This window comes from Mixophyes fleayi, chromosome 9, assembly GCF_038048845.1.
Source record: "Mixophyes fleayi isolate aMixFle1 chromosome 9, aMixFle1.hap1, whole genome shotgun sequence".
NCBI classification, from domain to species: Eukaryota; Metazoa; Chordata; class Amphibia; order Anura; family Limnodynastidae; genus Mixophyes; species Mixophyes fleayi.
Window position 1 is genome coordinate 32,107,351 of NC_134410.1, and position 18,656 is coordinate 32,126,006.

At 42.0% G+C, this 18,656-nt stretch overlaps 1 protein-coding gene across 2 annotated transcripts in view; it reads right to left on the reverse strand.

Moving 5' to 3' along the window:
* Positions 1 to 1,069: 1,069 nt before the first annotated feature.
* LOC142102377 (sodium- and chloride-dependent neutral and basic amino acid transporter B(0+)-like) overlaps positions 1,070 to 18,656 on the reverse strand; it is a 45,997-nt gene continuing 28,410 nt past the window's right edge. For both annotated transcript variants that reach the window (XM_075187223.1, XM_075187222.1), the window contains exons 12-14: positions 8,691 to 8,800; positions 1,688 to 1,855; positions 1,070 to 1,320 (exon numbers count right to left, since the gene is read on the reverse strand). In XM_075187223.1, the coding sequence (XP_075043324.1) occupies positions 1,153 to 1,320; positions 1,688 to 1,855; positions 8,691 to 8,800 (446 nt within the window). In that variant the 3' untranslated portion in view covers positions 1,070 to 1,152. The remainder of the gene's footprint in view (positions 1,321 to 1,687; positions 1,856 to 8,690; positions 8,801 to 18,656) is intronic.

Here is an 18,656-nt window from a genome sequence, read left to right on the forward strand (position 1 = left end):
GAATCAAGCCCATAATGACTGCTCTGCAATGTGAGGATTCATTTGTAAAAAAAAACACAAAAACAAACACATTGATTTTTAGATATTGCAACATTGTGTCTCTGTCCTAAAACCTCTGCACTGGTGTTTTGCTGAAGAGCACATAATTGCAGTTTTCTGTATGAATAACTATCTAGTCTTAACTGTACACATGATGTAGTGTGCACACTGAGAATTTGTGCAATAATATATTTAAAGGGGCTGTGGTACTATGGGCAACCCCAGCTGTATTAGGCCTCCTTCACATGTAAGTCAATGGTCGGGATCCCGATGCCTTCACTGGGAACAGAAGTGGGGATGTCAAATATCTTGCCCAGTTGTCACTGTGCTCACAATGCTCTTCTTTCAAAATAGGGGCTTTGATCTGACTTTTCATAATTGAACCTTTTGCACAAGGAACCACATCTGAGAAAACCTGTGTGTGCTTCAGGGGCGGATCCAGACTATTGCTATACCCCGGGCGATTTTAGGGGGGGGGGGGGGGATTTAGGCCCCGCCCCCTTTCTAATTTCTATGGCTGCCGGCGACTGCACAGTATGTGCAGGTCCGCTCGGCAGTGACAGTGTGCTGCCCCGCTGTTCTGATTGTGTTTAAAACACAATCAGAGCAGCCGGGCGGCACACTGTCACTGCTGAACGGACCTGCACAGTGTGCAGCCGCCGGCAGCAAGCCCCTGCTAGGGGGGGGGCGATCGCCCGATCGCCCCCCCCCTGGATCCGCCACTGGTATACTCATTGCAAAAGTAGGATCAACATAAGACCAGCATCTTGGCACTGGGAGACTCTTTCATAACTGACTCAGTAATTTTTCTTCATTTATTAAAATATTGCTCATTAGAGGTAAATATAAATGAAATCCGGGGCATCCAACCAGACTATTTGCTTTCAGTCTATGAACTATAAAATGACAATCATTTGATTGGTTGCTATGAATTACAGCACCTTCTTCCTGGGCACCAGTTTTCCTAAATGTCTCCCAGTTTGTTTTCAAAGTAACCAATATTTTAGTATAATGTCCATTCTATCACATATTAAAACATACTCTGTATTTAATGACTTACTCATGTACAGTCTTATATACAGTTACTGTATCTACAGATAAAGTACATTATTTTCAGTCTCCTTGAAATGAAGCGTTATCAAAGCCTTTAATGTCTGGAATTTCCACCCCTTTGTTGTCCTCCGTGACTGTATTATCCTTCATGTGTTGATACCTCTCACCTCGATTTTCTGGCAGGAGAGGGCCCCAATTTTCAGTAGGTCTACAACAACTTACAATGCGCTATGAAGGTAAAACATGACATTTAAATATTTTGTTAGCAAGGATGTAAAATATAAGTCTGTCACATTTCTTTCTTTAGGTTATCAAACTCAAAAACCTCATATGAACGCCAGTTTAACACCCTACTAGGGATTGATCCCAGGACCATTTATTTTTCTATTCTCGTAATGTGATAGACCACAGGGCTTGGCCAGTTACCACCTCCCATTACTCTGCATTGAAATTCAGCTATAGCTTATACACAAGTGCAATTCATTTCTGCTTCTACTGAGGCTGTGTGTAGGTGGCAACCTAATATAAAAAAAAAATCAATAAATAATAAAATGCATATTAATACTGTCATAGAATAATTCCAAAATATACTGACCTGGCAAATGTTTCCTGGAGCTTGTACGATTTTTACAACAGCAACAATAGGAATCCAAATAACACAGAAAACAACCATGAGCAATCCCAGGATTACTCCCCACTGAGGATAAATGATATTGTTGTATGCAGGTGACTCAAATGTTACCAGAGACCAAATCAAAATCACCTAGGGGAAAAAATATAGGCAAGCTTAAAAGAAAAAGTCCAATCAAAATTTATTTTTGAGCGGAGTTCACTAATTTATAATAAAATACAAAGTGCTACATAAGTGGTTAGTGGGGGTCTCCTAAATGACAGACCCCCTGAAGTCTACGGCTGTACAGTTCTCTCCTCTGTTATTATAGTTCTTGCCTGTTGCAAATAGGAAGTTATCTTGTCAAAAGTTTTCCCCTGTGAATTTCCCATTTATTTCAATGGGAAGTTCACAGGGGAAAGACATTGACAACACTGCTGCTTGTTTGAAACAGACAAGCAATTTAGTAGCAGAGATAATAGCACTACTGGGTTATTGAAGTAGAAATAGGTGATTGTAGGGAAAGGACACAAGGGGAGGGAATTGGGATGGAGGATAAGGGAGTATATGGCTAGTTGGACCTACTCAATCAGGGTATCTACTATATAAAGGGCAGCACAGTGGCTTAGTGGTTAGCACTTCTACCTCTCAGCACTGGGATCAACCAACCCTGGCCTTATCTGTGTTGAGTTTGTATGTTCTTCCCATGTTTGCGTGGGTTTCCTCCGGCTGCTCCGTTTCTTCCCACACTCCAAAAACATACTAGTAGGTTAATTGGCTGCTATCAAATTGACCATAGTCTGTGTTCCTGTCTGTCTATGTTAGGAAATTTAGACTGCAAGCTTCAATGAGGCAGGGAATGGTGTGAGTTCTCTGTACAGCGCTGCGGAATTAGTGGAGCTAAATAAATAAATGATGATATAAATGTGATATTAAAAGGGATCAAAAACAGCATCTACTATGTAAATGTTATGATAAAAGGATCAGAACCCAATATTGTGTCAAATGAATGATATCTAAATCCCTGTATGTTTGTACAGGAAGTTGCAATAAAGTTATACCTTCTGGCATATCGGTATGATAAAGTCTCTAGTGATCCAGATAACCATGGGGTTAACATGGATGCCAAATTCCAAAATACAAAACATTAAACAGGTTTCACAAGGAAACCATTTTGTTTTTCGAAACCGTTAATTTAGTGGTAAAAAAAGGCAAATTAGTGACCCACACGAAAACATAATTTTGTTTTGCGCACTCGCTTTCCTTCTGGTGCAAATTTCCCAGTGCTGCTGTAAATGTTGCACGAATTTGTGTGAGTTTCTGGCACATCCCATCCATTTGTCTTCACATTCATCTGCTGTTTTATTTTTTTGAGATATGTCAGATTTCCACTCTCATGATATACAGCTGCACGACTTTCACTCTCTCGAGGTGCCTCTTGTTCTTCCGAAACACCATGGGTGTCCTTGGCAGGGGGTTCATATTCACCCTCACTGGGATCCTCCGCATGTGCAGCTCATATAATGGATCAACAAAATTAAAATCATGTATGCTTTAGTCCATATCATCCAAGCTTTAGCACAGGCCTGTCCAACCTGCGGCCCTCCAGATGTTTGTGAAACTACAAGTCCCAGCATGCCCTTTTAGCTATCAACAGGTTGTCTACTGGCAAAGCATGCTGGGGCTTGTAGTTTCACAACACCTGGAGGGCCGCAGGTTGGACAGGCCTGCTTTAGCATCATATATATAAAATATATATATATATATATATATATATATATATATATATATATATATATATATATATATATATATATAGTTTACTAGTGAACATCATTACACGCATTAGTAATTTTTTGTGCATATGTGGGGTCATTTAGAGGAAAACAAAAGCACTAAATGGATTAACAATGTTCATAAAGTGTAAAATTCATTTCTTATATGCGCTTTCTGTTGCTTGTGTATCCAGTGTCACAAACTTTTCTTGTGGTTACTGTTCCACTATTCCGCTAGGTAGCGTGATCTCATGAGACACCACTTCTCTGGATTTGATAAGACATTTGTTGTTAATGTCCCAAAGCCTGTATCCTTTCCAAGTCAGTGGAGTGTATCTTGCTCGGGTATTGTCAACAGAGTAATCTAACTTTCGCCGTCTTTCTTTAGGAATATGTGCATGCGCCTTACAGCCGAAGACACAAAGATGATTGACACTTGACTTTTTACCGGATCACGCCTCCAGTGTTGTCTTACCTTTTACTCCTACTGTTGATGCACGGTTTTTAAGGTAGGCTGCAGTGTTCAATGCTTTCGCCCAAAACCATTTCTCCAGACCTGCGTCATTCAACATAGTCGGTGCTCTTTCTACAATTGTTCTGTTTGCACATTCACTCACACTGTTTTGTTCTGGTGTGTTAGTTGGTGCTGTTTTTTCTTAAGAACTCAGCTAAAATTCTGTTGTCGTATTCTCCGCCATTATCGGATCTCAAGATTTTCGGTTTCCATCCAGTTTGAGTCCCAATAAGATTCTTGTATTTCACAATTTTCTCGACGACTACACTCTTAGCTTTTAGAAAGTAGACATGTGTCATCCTTGTGGCGTCATAAATTACTGTTAGGAAGTATCTGTAGCCACTGACCGTTTCACCTCCATTGGACCACACACATCAGTATGTACTATAACTGGCGGTTCATCAGCCCTAGTTGCTGACTTGGGTAAGGGGGAACGAGATTGCTTACCCTTTATGGAGCTCTCACATTTCTGTCTCTTAGGGGCGTATTCAATTGTTAGTGTTAACGCTAACAAACGAGCGCTCGAAAAATCTTAGCGTTAATACGGTAATTCCGCGAGTAAACTACCGTATTAGCGCTTTTCGCGCGCAATATTACCGTATAAATGGTAATATTTTTCGAGCGCTCGTTTTTCAGCGTTAACGCTAACAATTGAATACGCCCCTTAGAGTTGCTCACAGTGATTCCTGTCACCCTCTCATCAGCAAGTTTCTTTATGTTGTCATATCCCACATGACCCAGTCTCTTATGCCACAGCTCCATTGATTGATTGGTGTCCGAAGCTGCCATCGCATGACATTCTTCCGTGTCTAGGACATAAAGCTAGTTACACCGGGTTGCTGTTGCATTTACAATCCCTCTTTGGTTTTTAACCACACATTTGCCCTCTGCGAATTGGACCTTGCAGCCTTTTCTCTCAGAGATGCTTATAACGATAAGGTTGGTTCCCAAATCTGGTACATACAGGACCTCTTGCTATGTTTGTGATGATAGCCTCACCTTTTATACTTAAGTGCACTGTGATTGTCCCAACTTTTGTTGCAGTAAAAACTTTATCTCCGATTCCTTTTACTGCAACAGGATCACATGGTTTCAGCGTATTGAACCATTCTTGATTGCAGCTGAATCGTCTATTGGTCCCCGAGTCCATATACCAGCAGTTCTTCTTGCGACAACCTGCTACATTCGATGTTGACTCATCAGGTTTGTCATGGCTGTTCTTCTGTGCACCATTTGCATCTCTCAGTCTACATTCAGATGCCTTGTGTCACATCTTATGACATACAAAGAATTTATACTTGGGCTTTTTGGATTTCGCACCTTTTGTGAGTAGTGGTACTCTCAGCATTCGCCTCGACAGGAATTCTCTGTTGAAACTGCAGCAGCTTAGTTCTCACAATTTCTTTCATTAACTTGGAATCGTTGGACTCCAAAGCTACTACTAGGAAATCATACTCTGGTGTAAGATTCTGCAGTATCGCCATTGCGACTTCCTCATCGTCTACGGGTGCTCCCACAGATGCCAATTGCAGGGATATTGACAGCATCTTGTCTATACTCGTTCATGTTCTCACAAGTACTTAATTTAGTACCATACAGTGTATGCCTCAAGTTAATTCTTCTCATCAGAACTTTGTCCTCATACGCAGTTTTGAAAGCAGTCCACATGTCATTTGCTGACTCTTTGTCGTTAATGATGGAGTACACGTGCTGTTCTACATCTAAGCTTAGGGTCCCCATGGCTCTATCCACCTCATCAGCATTTGGACTGTCCTCTGGATTAACTGTGACTGCATTTGCATAGCAAATTTCTACATTGCATAATTCTCAAAGTCTTTTAACTTAGGGAAGCCCATACTGGTGCCAGTGCTGTACATTTTTCTTTGCGTACTGAATAAAGGATTTTTCTGTAGTATATCAGCTTCCTTTTATTCTCTTGTACTTCTGCTACGGTTTTTTACGTTTAGGGGTTCAATTTAACAGGCGGTGCTGGGCCCATGGCCTGTTGGTTATACCTTTGGATGTTATAGGTGTCAGCAGTGTTAAGTGGATGTGAAGCCACAAACGCTGAAGAGAAGAGGTCCCGGTTGTTAGCAGGAAAGTAGGCCCTTATAGTTGATAGCAGGCGATAGGCCTTGGTTTAGCAGGATGCTAGGCCGTTAGTAGTGTAGGGGGACACTTGGTCCCTTGATAGTTAAGAGCTAAAGTTACAAAGTGGCATATAAGGCCCCTCTATCCGTCAGAAAGGGAACCTAAAGTCTTGAGCCGCAAGACAAGGCGGCTTAACGGCCGGGGTTCAGGCCGCGGGCGGAGGCCTGCATGAGCAGCTGAGTTCCAGCGGATCCGGGTGGCCCAGAGCAAGGTCCACGAGTCAGACTTTCACTGAAGACGGTGGTGAGACGGAGAGCGGCTGCGGTGAATCAGAAGTGGACGGTAGGCGGTCATCGTTTGGAAGGTAAGACATCTGTGCGCCTGTCCTGTTCCCCGGCAGGCGCTACACAAGTCCCTGTATGCAGTAGTATACATGTAGTTATGCAGTATGCAGATAGGACTCTCTACTATGCTGTGCACGTCTGTGCAGCAGCTTATTATTGGGCACAGCAGTGGTCAGACTCTCCTATTAGCATAGGGAGCCTCCAGTCACTCTGGGTGCTTTAAGGGCTTCATACACTTATAGAGGTAAGCAGCTAACTGTCCTGCAACCTATAATTACAGTCTGAAACTCGAAAGTGTGAACTTCCAGGTTCTGCTTTCGCGCATGCGCAGTAGTGCGGTGCAGATGTAAGGCTGCTGCCTCATTTCCTGCCACTATAACACCAGGGAAAATGACAGGTAAACAGTAGGAGACGGAGTGTTGCGCTTCTACATACCAACAAGCGAGGAATATCCACCACGAGTTGCACTAGCACCTCAACCCTTTTGTAGCTGAAGTTGAGCTGCCTACACTTAGCGCACGCTTGAGTGGGCGTCTCTTCCTCAGAACGGGGCACAATTCAAATTGTCACAAAGCTGTACCTAGAAAATTGTGAAAATGGATACCAAAAGTCACAAAATGGCAAGGCACAATCCACCTCTCCTGCAGAGGTGTATGCTCCCGTCATTTGTTGCATGGAACTCCCTGGTTTAGGAAGACTCCTTCATTTAGTTTGTCTATATTCCAGAATATTCCAGAACAGATGAAAGTACATCCGACACTTACATTCCTATTCACACACGTGTCTTGCGAGCCAATCAATGAGGAGAATGTCGAAAAGCCTGTATGTTGAAAAACATGCGTTCAGTAAAGCTTCTTCGGGATGAAGCTGAGGGCCATGAGTAACGGACCATTTCTTGGGCCCAGCCCCCACAATACATCCACAGTGCAGACTATAGGGTTGCAAAGGGTTATTTACAGCACAGAATAGGCAGCAGGTCATCTGTTGCTCAGCTTCAGCGCCGCAGGAGTGACCCCCTCAGGAGACCACCGCAACTCCTTGCGGACATTTGGAGGTAAAGTGCCAGGCGTTAGTTTACAATTTTTAATAAACCTCCTAGGTCAAGTCCATATGCAAGTGGTGTAGAGATGTCTGTAGTTGGACAATGCTGGATTAATGCTCCAAATGGGTTGGTTAATAATTAAAATTGACATTTAAAATTGCTTTATAATAGTATAAATTATTATTTTAATGTTTTTTTTCTTCTGCATAATCAACACACCTCTGCACATTTTGATTCACAAAATAGAAAAAGAATGACAGAAATGTATTGCTTTGATACTATTTATAATTTTTTTCTAAAGTTTATTAAATTTTTTTATAAAAAAAAAATTGCAGGTGAAATAAACCTTTGCGTGTGTTTTATTTTTGCTATGCAAATGTGTAATAATGAGACATATTTGTTTGTAAAGGACGTGATTAAGGATTTATTGTTAGTATGGAACAATGTAGCTTGATGAGGTAAGCGAAAGGGTTAATATTATTTCATTGTCAGGAAACATGAGTGTTTAGGAATAATAAACTCAATTAGGGTAAAGATATGCACTGATTTGCATTCAGCTGTGAATTAGGAGCAAATATGCATGTAATTAAAAAAGGGGCAATTGCTCCAAAAACAATTTTAAAAAAAAACCAATTACGTGCTATTTACGTCTCATTAGTGAGTTACTATCGCATTTACATCAGAACATATTTCTCAGATATGCTTGGATTTCAATACGAGCCTACAAATGCACACGTTACATGCTCTTTTAGAAACGCAAACTGCGTCCAAGTTGCGTTCTGATTTGAATCAGGCCCATAATGTACTATGATGGAAATATTACTGGAAATGTCAGAAAGTGTTCCGCATGTATGCCAAAAAAACCCCAGTAAATAAAATCAGCTTATTTGTAATAATTCAATCAATACTCCAAAGGTCCCAAATCAGCTTTCTACAGCAGTTCAATCACTTGCATGATAGAACCATATGTATTGAAATAACAAAATAGTGCACGTTTCTGATAAGCACACTTACATTATATTTTGGATGGTATACAATTACCGTTACATCACTTAAATTTTCAAGTGTTTTAATATTTTGTATTCTACCACACTATGTTTGCCACCTCTGTCTTTTATGTTTATTTCCTCTATGAAAATATGACGTTACAATTTTTCTTAAAACCCACTTAGAACTTATAGAAATATTAAATATATGGAAAGCAGATATGCAGAACACTTACTGCTAATAATACAGGTGATATAAAATACCAGCAGGCTCTCCACCACAGCCAGAATATCCAGTGTTTCTTTCCCAGCATCATCTCTATGTCCATGATTACCTTACTGCCACCTGTTAAGTTAAGAAGTAAATGTCATTGTACATACGGTATATAAGTAGAGTATATCCATTTGCTGGAGTTTGTGGTATAAGTAAAGGAAAAATCAAAGCTTATGTATGAAATTATTTCATTGTAGAAATGCAGAGGTTCGGAAAGTGAGGGTAAAAAACGCCAATTTGGGGGTTATCACTGCTACATCTAAACTACATATCACCTTACATAACACAGTTACTAATAACATTCACAAATTTGTGTGTGTGCATTTGTGTGTTGATCCATTCTAATTAATGGGCCCATAAAGACGGTTTCCAACATTAAATTTTCTAGTAATGAAGCTTGGATAAGAGAAGCCCTAAAGCAGGTTTGTCACACACCAGGCTTTCAGGACCTGTTACTTACCCCTCCGCTGTCTTTCTAAGCTGTCCCTGTGGTCCCCAGGCTCTGTTGCTCTCAGATCTCTCTGCAAGATGTTGCCCAGTCTGTCTCCACTCCAGAGATCCCTCCAGAATCAGTGTGTGGGTGCTGACATCTTGGATTCAGTCACATGATCCATCTCAGCCGGTCAGAGTGCTGCTCTGCTCAGCTGACCGCAGCCTCCAATAAGGGGATAGTAGGTTTTCCTCCAAAACCAGTTCCTGGGAGCTGCCATCTTGGATCTAGCTATCTGATCCATCTCAGCAACTCAGAGAGCTGCTTCAACCCAGCTGACCACAGACTCCAATCAGGAAACAACAACTAGTATATAATAAGGACTTCCTGGACTACCTGTTGTCAGTGCAGCGTTGTATCTTCAAACGACAACCTGGTTCCCAGCAGTCTGCAGTCTTTTCTACTGTTCCATTCCGGTTCCAGTCTGGTTAGCAATCCAGTTCCTGCCTGGTCTCCTCTGCTAGTCTATCACCATCTGTACCAGTCCTTTCTTTACATGCAAAGGAACATAATCAGCCCACCCAGCTTTGTGTACGTAGTCACCAACATAGCTCCAGAGACACAACCCAGTCTGGGTATAAACTAGGGATGAGCGCACTCGGATTTATGAAATCCGAGCCCACCCGAACGTTGCGGATCCGAGTCGGATCCGAGACAGATCCGGGTATTGGCGCCAAATTCAAATGTGAAACTGAGGCTCTGACTCATAATCCCGTTGTCGGATCTCGCGATACTCGGATCCTATAAATTCCCCGCTAGTCGCCGCCATCTTCACTCGGGCATTGATCAGGGTAGAGGGAGGGTGTGTTAGGTGGTCCTCTGTCCTGGTAGATCTCGTGCTGTGCTGTTTAGTTCTGTGCTGTGCTGTTTAGTTCTGTGCTGTGCTGTTTAGTTCTGTGCTGTGCTGTGCTGTGCTGTGCTGTGTTCTGCAGTATCAGTCCAGTGGTGCTGTGTGCTGTGCTCTGTCCTTCTGAGGTCAGTGGTGCTGCTGGGTCCTGTGCTGTGTCCTGTTCAGTCCAGTGGTGCTGTGTCCTGTGCTCTGTGCTTCTAAGGGCATAGTTATTTCCCCAATATTCCCCTGTGTTTAAAAAAATAAAAAAAAGTTTTTTTAAAAAATACCAAAAACTACTTAAATTTATTTTAATTACCACAAAATTTGCACAACCAATCCTGCAGTATAAGCCCATTGGTACTGCAATATTACCAAGTTCACATATTCAGCAGTAAAAGTCCAGTGGTACTGCAATATTACAAAGTTTACACATTCTGCAGTATCAGTCCAGTGGTGCTGTGTCCTGTGCTCTGTCCTGCTGAGTTCCGTAGTGCTGCTGGGTCCTGTGCCGTGTCCTGTTCAGTCCAGTGGTGCTGTGTCCTGTGCTCTGTGCTTCTAAGGGCATAGTTATTTCCCCATTATTCCCAAGTTTTTAAAAAATAAAAAAAAAAGTAAAAAAAAATAAAAAATTTAAAAAAAAAAAAAATATATAATAATTATAACCAAATTTGCAAAACCAATCCAGCAGTATAAGTCCATTGGTACTGCAATATTACAAAGTTCACACATTCTGCAGTATCAGTCCAGTGGTGCTGTGTCCTGTGCTCTGTCCTGCTGAGGTCCGTAGTGCTGCTGGGTCCTGTGCCGTGTCCTGTTCAGTCCAGTGGTGCTGTGTCCTGTGCTCTGTGCTTCTAAGGGCATAGTTATTTCCCCACTATTCCCAAGTTTTTAAAAAATAAAAAAAAAGTAAAAAAAAATAAAAAATGTAAAAAAAAAAATATATATAATAATTATAACCAAATTTGCAAAACCAATCCAGCAGTATAAGTCCATTGGTACTGCAATATTACCAAGTTCACACATTCTGCAGTATCTTGTGCTACATATAATGGAGACCAAAAATTTGGAGGATAAAGTAGGGAAAGATCAAGACCCACTTCCTCCTAATGCTGAAGCTGCTGCCACTAGTCATGACATAGACGATGAAATGCCATCAACGTCGTCTTCCAAGCCCGATGCCCAATCTCGTAGTACCGGGCATGTAAAATCCAAAAAGCCCAAGTTAAGAAAAAGTAGCAAAAAGAGAAACTTAAAATCATCTGAGGAGAAACGTAAAGTTGCCAATATGCCATTTACGACACGGAGTGGCAAGGAACGGCTTAGGCCCTGGCCCGTGTTCATGACTAGTGGTTCAGCTTCACCCACGGATCTTAGCCCTCCTCCTCCTCCCCCCCCCTACAAAAAATTGAAGAGAGTTATGCTGTCAGCAACAAAACAGCAAACAACTCTGCCTTCTAAAGAGAAATTATCACAAATCCACAAGGCGAGTCCAAGGATGTTGGTGGTTGTCAAGCCTGACCTTCCCATCACTGTACGGGAAGAGGTGGCTCGGGAGGAGGCTATTGATGATGTAGCTGGCGCTGTGGAGGAACTTGATGATGAGGATGGTGATGTGGTTATTGTAAATGAGGCACCAGGGGGGGAAACAGCTGATGTCCATGGGATGAAAAAGCCCATCGTCATGCCTGGTCAGAAGACCAAAAAATGCACCTCTTCGGTCTGGAGTTATTTTTATCCAAATCCAGACAACCAATGTATGGCCATATGTAGCTTATGTAAAGCTCAAATAAGCAGGGGTAAGGATCTTGCCCACCTAGGAACATCCTCCCTTATACGTCACCTGAATAACCTTCATAGTTCAGTGGTTAGTTCAGGAACTGGGGCTAGGACCCTCATCGGTACAGGGACACCTAAATCCCGTGGTCCAGTTGGATACACACCAGCAACACCCTCCTCGTCAACTTCCTCCACAATCTCCATCAGATTCAGTCCTGCAGCCCAAGTCAGCAGCCAGACTGAGTCCTCCTCAATACGGGATTCATCCGAGGAATCCTGCAGCGGTACGCCTACTACTGCCACTGCTGCTGTTGCTGCTGTTAGTCGGTCATCTTCCCAGAGGGGAAGTCGTAAGACCGCTAAGTCTTTCACAAAACAATTGACCGTCCAACAGTCGTTTGCCATGACCACAAAATACGATAGTAGTCACCCTATTGCAAAGCGTATAACTGCGGCTGTAACTGCAATGTTGGTGTTAGACGTGCGCCTGGTGTCCGCCATCAGTGGAGTGGGATTTAGAGGGTTGATGGAGGTATTGTGTCCCCGGTACCAAATCCCCTCGAGATTCCACTTCACTAGGCAGGCGATACCAAAAATGTACAGAGAAGTACGATCAAGTGTCCTCAGTGCTCTTAAAAATGCGGTTGTACCCACTGTCCACTTAACCACGGACATGTGGACAAGTGGTTCTGGGCAAACGAAGGACTATATGACTGTGACAGCCCACTGGGTAGATGCATCCCCTTCCGCAGCAACAGCAACAGCTGCATCAGTAGCAGCATCTACAAAATGGCTGCTCATGCAAAGGCAGGCAACATTGTGTATTACAGGCTTTAATAAGAGGCACAACGCTGACAACATATTAGAGAAAATGAGGGAAATTATTTCCCAGTGGCTTACCCCACTTAGACTCTCATGGGGATTTGTGGTGTCAGACAATGCCAGTAACATTGTGCGGGCATTAAATATGGGCAATTTCCATCACGTTCCATGTTTTGCCCACACCATTAATTTGGTGGTGCAGCATTACCTCAAGAGTGACAGGGGTGTGCAGGAGATGCTTGCGGTGGCGCGCAAAATTGCTGGACACTTTCGGCATTCAGCCAGTGCCTACCGCAGACTAGAGGCACATCAAAAAAGCATGAACCTGCCCTGCCATCACCTCAAACAAGAGGTTGTGACGCGCTGGAACTCCACCCTCTATATGCTGCAGAGGATGGAGGAGCAGCAAAAGGCCATTCAGGCCTACACAGCCACCTACGACATAGGCAAAGGAGTGGGGATGCGCCTCAGTCAAGCGCAGTGGAGACTGATTTCCGTGTTGTGCAAGGTTCTGCAGCCATTTGAACTTGCCACACGAGAAGTCAGTTCCGACACTGCCAGCTTGAGTCAGGTCATTCCCCTGATCAGGCTGTTGCAGAAGCAGCTGGAGAAAGTGAGGGAGGAGCTGGTAAGCCATTGCGATTACACCAAGCATGTAGTTCTTGTGGATGTAGCCCTTCGTACGCTTTGCCAGGATCCGAGGGTGGTCACTCTTTTAAAGTCAGAGGAATACATTCTGGCAACCGTGCTCGATCCTCGGTTTAAAGCGTATGTTGTGTCTCTGTTTCCGGCGGACACAAGTCTACAGCGGTGCAAAGACCTGCTGGTCAGGAGATTGTCCTCTGAAGAGGACCGTGACATGCCAACAGCTCCACCCTCATTTTCTTCCACATCTATGGCTGCGAGGAAAAAGCTCAGTTTTCCCAAAAGAGGCACTGGCGGGGATGCTGATAACATCTGGTCCGGACTGAAGGACCTGCCAACCATTGCAGACATGTCTACTCTCGCTGCATTGGATGCTGTCACAATAGAAAAAATTGTGGATGATTACTTTGCTGACACCATCCAAGTAGACATGTCAGACAGTCCATATTGTTACTGGCAGGAAAAAAAGGCAGTTTGGAAGCCCCTGTACAAACTGGCTCTATTTTACCTGAGTTGTCCCCCCTCCAGTGTGTACTCGGAAAGAGTTTTTAGTGCAGCGGGGAACCTGGTCAGTGAGCGGCGAAGGAGGTTGCTTCCTCACAACGTTGAAAAAATGTTTATAAAAATGAATAATCAATTCCTCAATGAAGTACAGCACTGCCCTCCAGATACTACAGAGGGACCTGTGGTTGTGGAGTCCAGCGGGGACGAATTGATAATGTGTGATGAGGAGGAAGTACACACTGTAGGGGGAGAGGAATCAGAGGTTGAGGATGAGGACGACATCTTGCCTCAGTAGAGCCTGTTTAGTCTGTACAGGGAGAGATGAATAGCTTTTTTGGTGTGGGGGCCCAAACAAACCAATCATTTCAGCCAAAGTTGTTTGGTAGGCCCTGTCGCTGAAATGATTGGTTTGTTAAAGTGTGCATGTCCTATTTCAACAACATAAGGGTGGGTGTGAGGGCCCAAGGACAATTCCATCTTGGACCTTTTTTTTTGGCATTATATGACCAATCAACAGTCGTTTGCCATGTTCAAAAAGTAAAACCAAATTTTAAAAAATTCAAGAAATTAAACCAAAAGTAAAATGCCGTGTCATAATTTAAAACAAGAGGTATTGACGTGCTCTAAAACTACTGTATTGTTGTTTATATTTTATAAACACTACACTTGAAAGCTTGAGTCTTTCAATAAAAAAGTAACTGTCCATTGCACGAATATTTGCAACAGGGACAATTTTAGGGTTAAGAAAGCCAACTAATAACACTTCAACGCTGTCTGTCTTTATAAACACTACACTTGGAAGTTGGAGGAGGTATTGTGGCCCCGGCACCAAATTTACTACCGGGGCCACTCCACTGTGCAGTCCATATTTAGGTGTATCAGATATTAAACAACGGTGACAGTTGATGCCCAATTTTTTAATTATATTGTGGCCTCGGTACCAAATTGTGTACCGGGGCCACCACACTACGCAGTCCAGATACTTGTTTGGTGGAATTCAGACCAGTTGAGGGTTTTATTATTATATTGTGAGGACCACTCTATCTATACCACACTACAACTCTATACCACTCTATTTCATACTTTAATTCTATTTAATACTTTAATTCTATTTCATACTTTAATTCTATTTAATACTTTAATTCTATTTCATACTTTAATTCTATTTAATACTTTAATTCTATTACTAATTACCATAAAGAGGAACTGCATCTTCTATTTAATACTTTAATTCTATTAGTAGTTACCATAAAGAGGAACAAAATAAACCAATTTTACCAAAAGTATAATAATCCTTAGACTTACAAACACTACACTTGAAAGATGTGCCTTTAAATGAAAAAGTCAGTCTTCATTGCACGACTATGTGCAACAGGGACAGTTTTTTGGTTTACAAAGTCAACCAATAACACTTGGACCCTGTCTGTCTTTAACATACTTGATGGGATCTCAATGATGAATTGTCTGTACCATGTTTGGAGGAGGTATTGTGGCCTCGGTATCAAATTGGGTACCGGGGCCACCCCACTACGCAGTCCAGATACTTGTTTGGTGGAATTCTGACACGTGGAGGGTGTATTTATTTTATTGTGGCCCCGGTATCAAATTGGGTACCGGGGCCACCCCACTACGCAGTCCAGATACTTGTTTGGTGGAATTCTGACACGTGGAGGGTTTTTTAATTATATTGTGGCCTCGGTACCAAATTGTGTACCGGGGCCACCACACTACGCAGTCAAGATAGATAGATGCGTATCATAGATAAAGTACATTCAGTGGTGTGGGGCAAATTGAAAAATATTCAAAATGCACTGACATTATCAAAAACAAGAGGTTGTCACACGCTAAAACTCCAACATGTATATGATGGAGAGGATGGAGGAGCAGCCGTATGTGTAGTGTAATGCAGACCTGTTGAAGGTTTTTTATATATTTTATTTTGGTGCCCAGTGCCCACTCCTCTAGGCAGTCCAGGTACATTTATTGGTGCGATTCATAAAAGTTCAGGGTTTTTAATATATTGTGGTGACCCACTCCTCTACGCAGTCCAGGTACATTTATTGGTGCGAATCAAACAAGTTGATGGTTTTCTTATTATATATATTGTGGTGACCCACTCCTCTACGCAGTCCAGGTACATTTATTGGTGCGATTCATAAAAGTTCAGGGTTTTTAATATATTGTGGTGACCCACTCCTCTACGCAGTCCAGGTACATTTATTGGTGCGAATCAAACTAGTTGATGGTTTTCTTATTATATATATTGTGGTGACCCACTCCTCTACGCAGTCCAGGTACATTTATTGGTGCGAATCAAACAAGTTGATGGTTTTCTTATTATATATATTGTGGTGACCCACTCCTCTAGGCAGTCCAGGTACATTTATTGGTGCGATTCATAAAAGTTCAGGGTTTTTAATATATTGTGGTGACCCACTCCTCTACGCAGTCCAGGTACATTTATTGGTGCGAATCAAACAAGTTGATGGTTTTCTTATTATATATATTGTGGTGACCCACTCCTCTACGCAGTCCAGGTACATTTATTGGTGCGATTCATAAAAGTTCAGGGTTTTTAATATATTGTGGTGACCCACTCCTCTACGCAGTCCAGGTACATTTATTGGTGCGAATCAAACAAGTTGATGGTTTTCTTATTATATATATTGTGGTGACCCACTCCTCTACGCAGTCCAGGTACATTTATTGGTGCGATTCATAAAAGTTCAGGGTTTTTAATATATTGTGGTGACCCACTCCTCTACGCAGTCCAGGTACATTTATTGGTGCGATTCATAAAAGTTCAGGGTTTTTAATATATATTGTGGTGACCCAATCCCCTACGCAGTCCAGGTACATTTATTGGTGCGAATCATAAAAGTTCAGGGTTTTTAATATATATTGTGGTGACCCACTCCTCTACGCAGTCCAGAAAGATACCTTGTTGCAACGTTTTGGACTAATAACTATATTGTGAGGTGTTCAGAATACACTGTAAATTAGTGGAAATGCTTGTTATTGAATGTTATTGAGGTTAATAATAGCCTAGGAGTGAAAATAAGCCCAAAAACTTGATTTTTAAACTTATTATGTTTTTTTCAAAAAAAATCCGAATCCAAAACCTTAAATCCGAACCGAGACCTTTCGTCAAGTGTTTTGCGAGACAAATCCGAACCCCAAAAATAACGAAAATCCGGATCCAAAACACAAAACACGAGACCTCAAAAGTCGCCGGTGCACATCCCTAGTATAAACAGATCCTCAGGTGTGACAAGGTTCTGTCTCAGACCCAGGTGTCCTAATATCCTGAAGTCAAAAGACCCATTGTTTTAAAGAGGTGAGTTTCCCTATATGATAGAAACAGTCCTAAAGTCAAATTATAAAACGTTTAAAACAAACTAAAGTGGAACTTAGCAGTCTTACTTCTAACCTATATATAGTCCTACCATTAGCCAAAATTTTAAACTGAACCTATGCCAGTTGTTAACCCTTTCACCTGAACTCTGGGTTACTAAAAAGGCATATGGTACATGTGATTAGATTCATGTGCATATGTAAGGTGATATTCCGGATTGGCAAGTGACAAAATCCTATCTTTAAGAGTTGAAATCCCTGCATTGTTGATTGCATTACATTGTCAGATGTGCATAAGTCATAATGTAGGAAAGTTTACTCATTATAACTTATGCATATATTTTACAATACACGTGTGAAAGAGTTCTATGACCCAAATTGAGTGCAACCTTTAATTCAAACATACATTCTAACTTAAAGAAAATCTCAAGCTATCAAACTATCCCAAGTCCAAACATATCTCTGACTCTGTAAAAATATCCCCAAGAATCAAAACTTTATTTATAGATCATGACACTTGATCGAAAGGCCAAAACATTTTTTCATTTGATGAGTACATCAGGGACATGTGATCTGAGTCGGCATGAAAATTTGCTGTTCAGAATTAACAATTATTTGTTCACAACTAAATGAAAAGGTGTCCTGACAATGTTGCTATCCCTGCCAATATCTCCCTCTTGGTTGACAACATCACTATCTCTCCTGTCACCCAAGCCTGTTGCCTTAGAGTCACCCTCGACTCAGCCCTCAGCTTTACTCCCCATATCTAATCCCTAACCAAATCCTGCTACTTCCACCTCCGTAACATCACAAAAATGTGTCCCTTCCTCTCTCTGGAAGCAACCAAAATCCTGGTCCATTCACTCATCATTTCTCGTCTTGTCTATTGCCACCTCCTTCTCACTGGCCTTCCTGACTCTCAAATTTCTGACCTTCAATCAATACAGAATGCTGTGGCTAGGCTCATCTTCCACTCCTGCTACACCTCTTCCGCTACTCCTCCGCGTAAATCCTTTCATTGGCTCCATATCCATTTCAGAATTCACTTTAAGCTCCTTACCCTCAATTACAATGCCCTTACCAACACTTCTCCACACTACAACTCTGACCTTGCCCCAGGGTACATACCTACCAGGCCACTCCACTCTCCCATGTCTGTCCACTGTCTGACTCCCTTGTATGTCCTGTCATGTATTTTGCTGCAGTCTGTGTTAGTCCCCATAGCATTACTCTCACTCATCTGTGCTATTTATGTGTATTACCTCTTCTATTTGTTACTTGCCTCTGTATCTGGTGCTATGAATCTGTGGCGCCTTATAAATAAATAAATAATAATAATCAGCAGAAAACAGCATGAATGGTGCGTTCTGTGTACTTCTAAGTACTAAAAGAGAGGTGATATAACCGCACTAGGTATATCAAAACCATATATCTTAAAATGAGTTCCTAAATATATAGCTTATTACCCAGTTTGCCTTGAAAAAACTGTTTAAGGGAAACGCGCA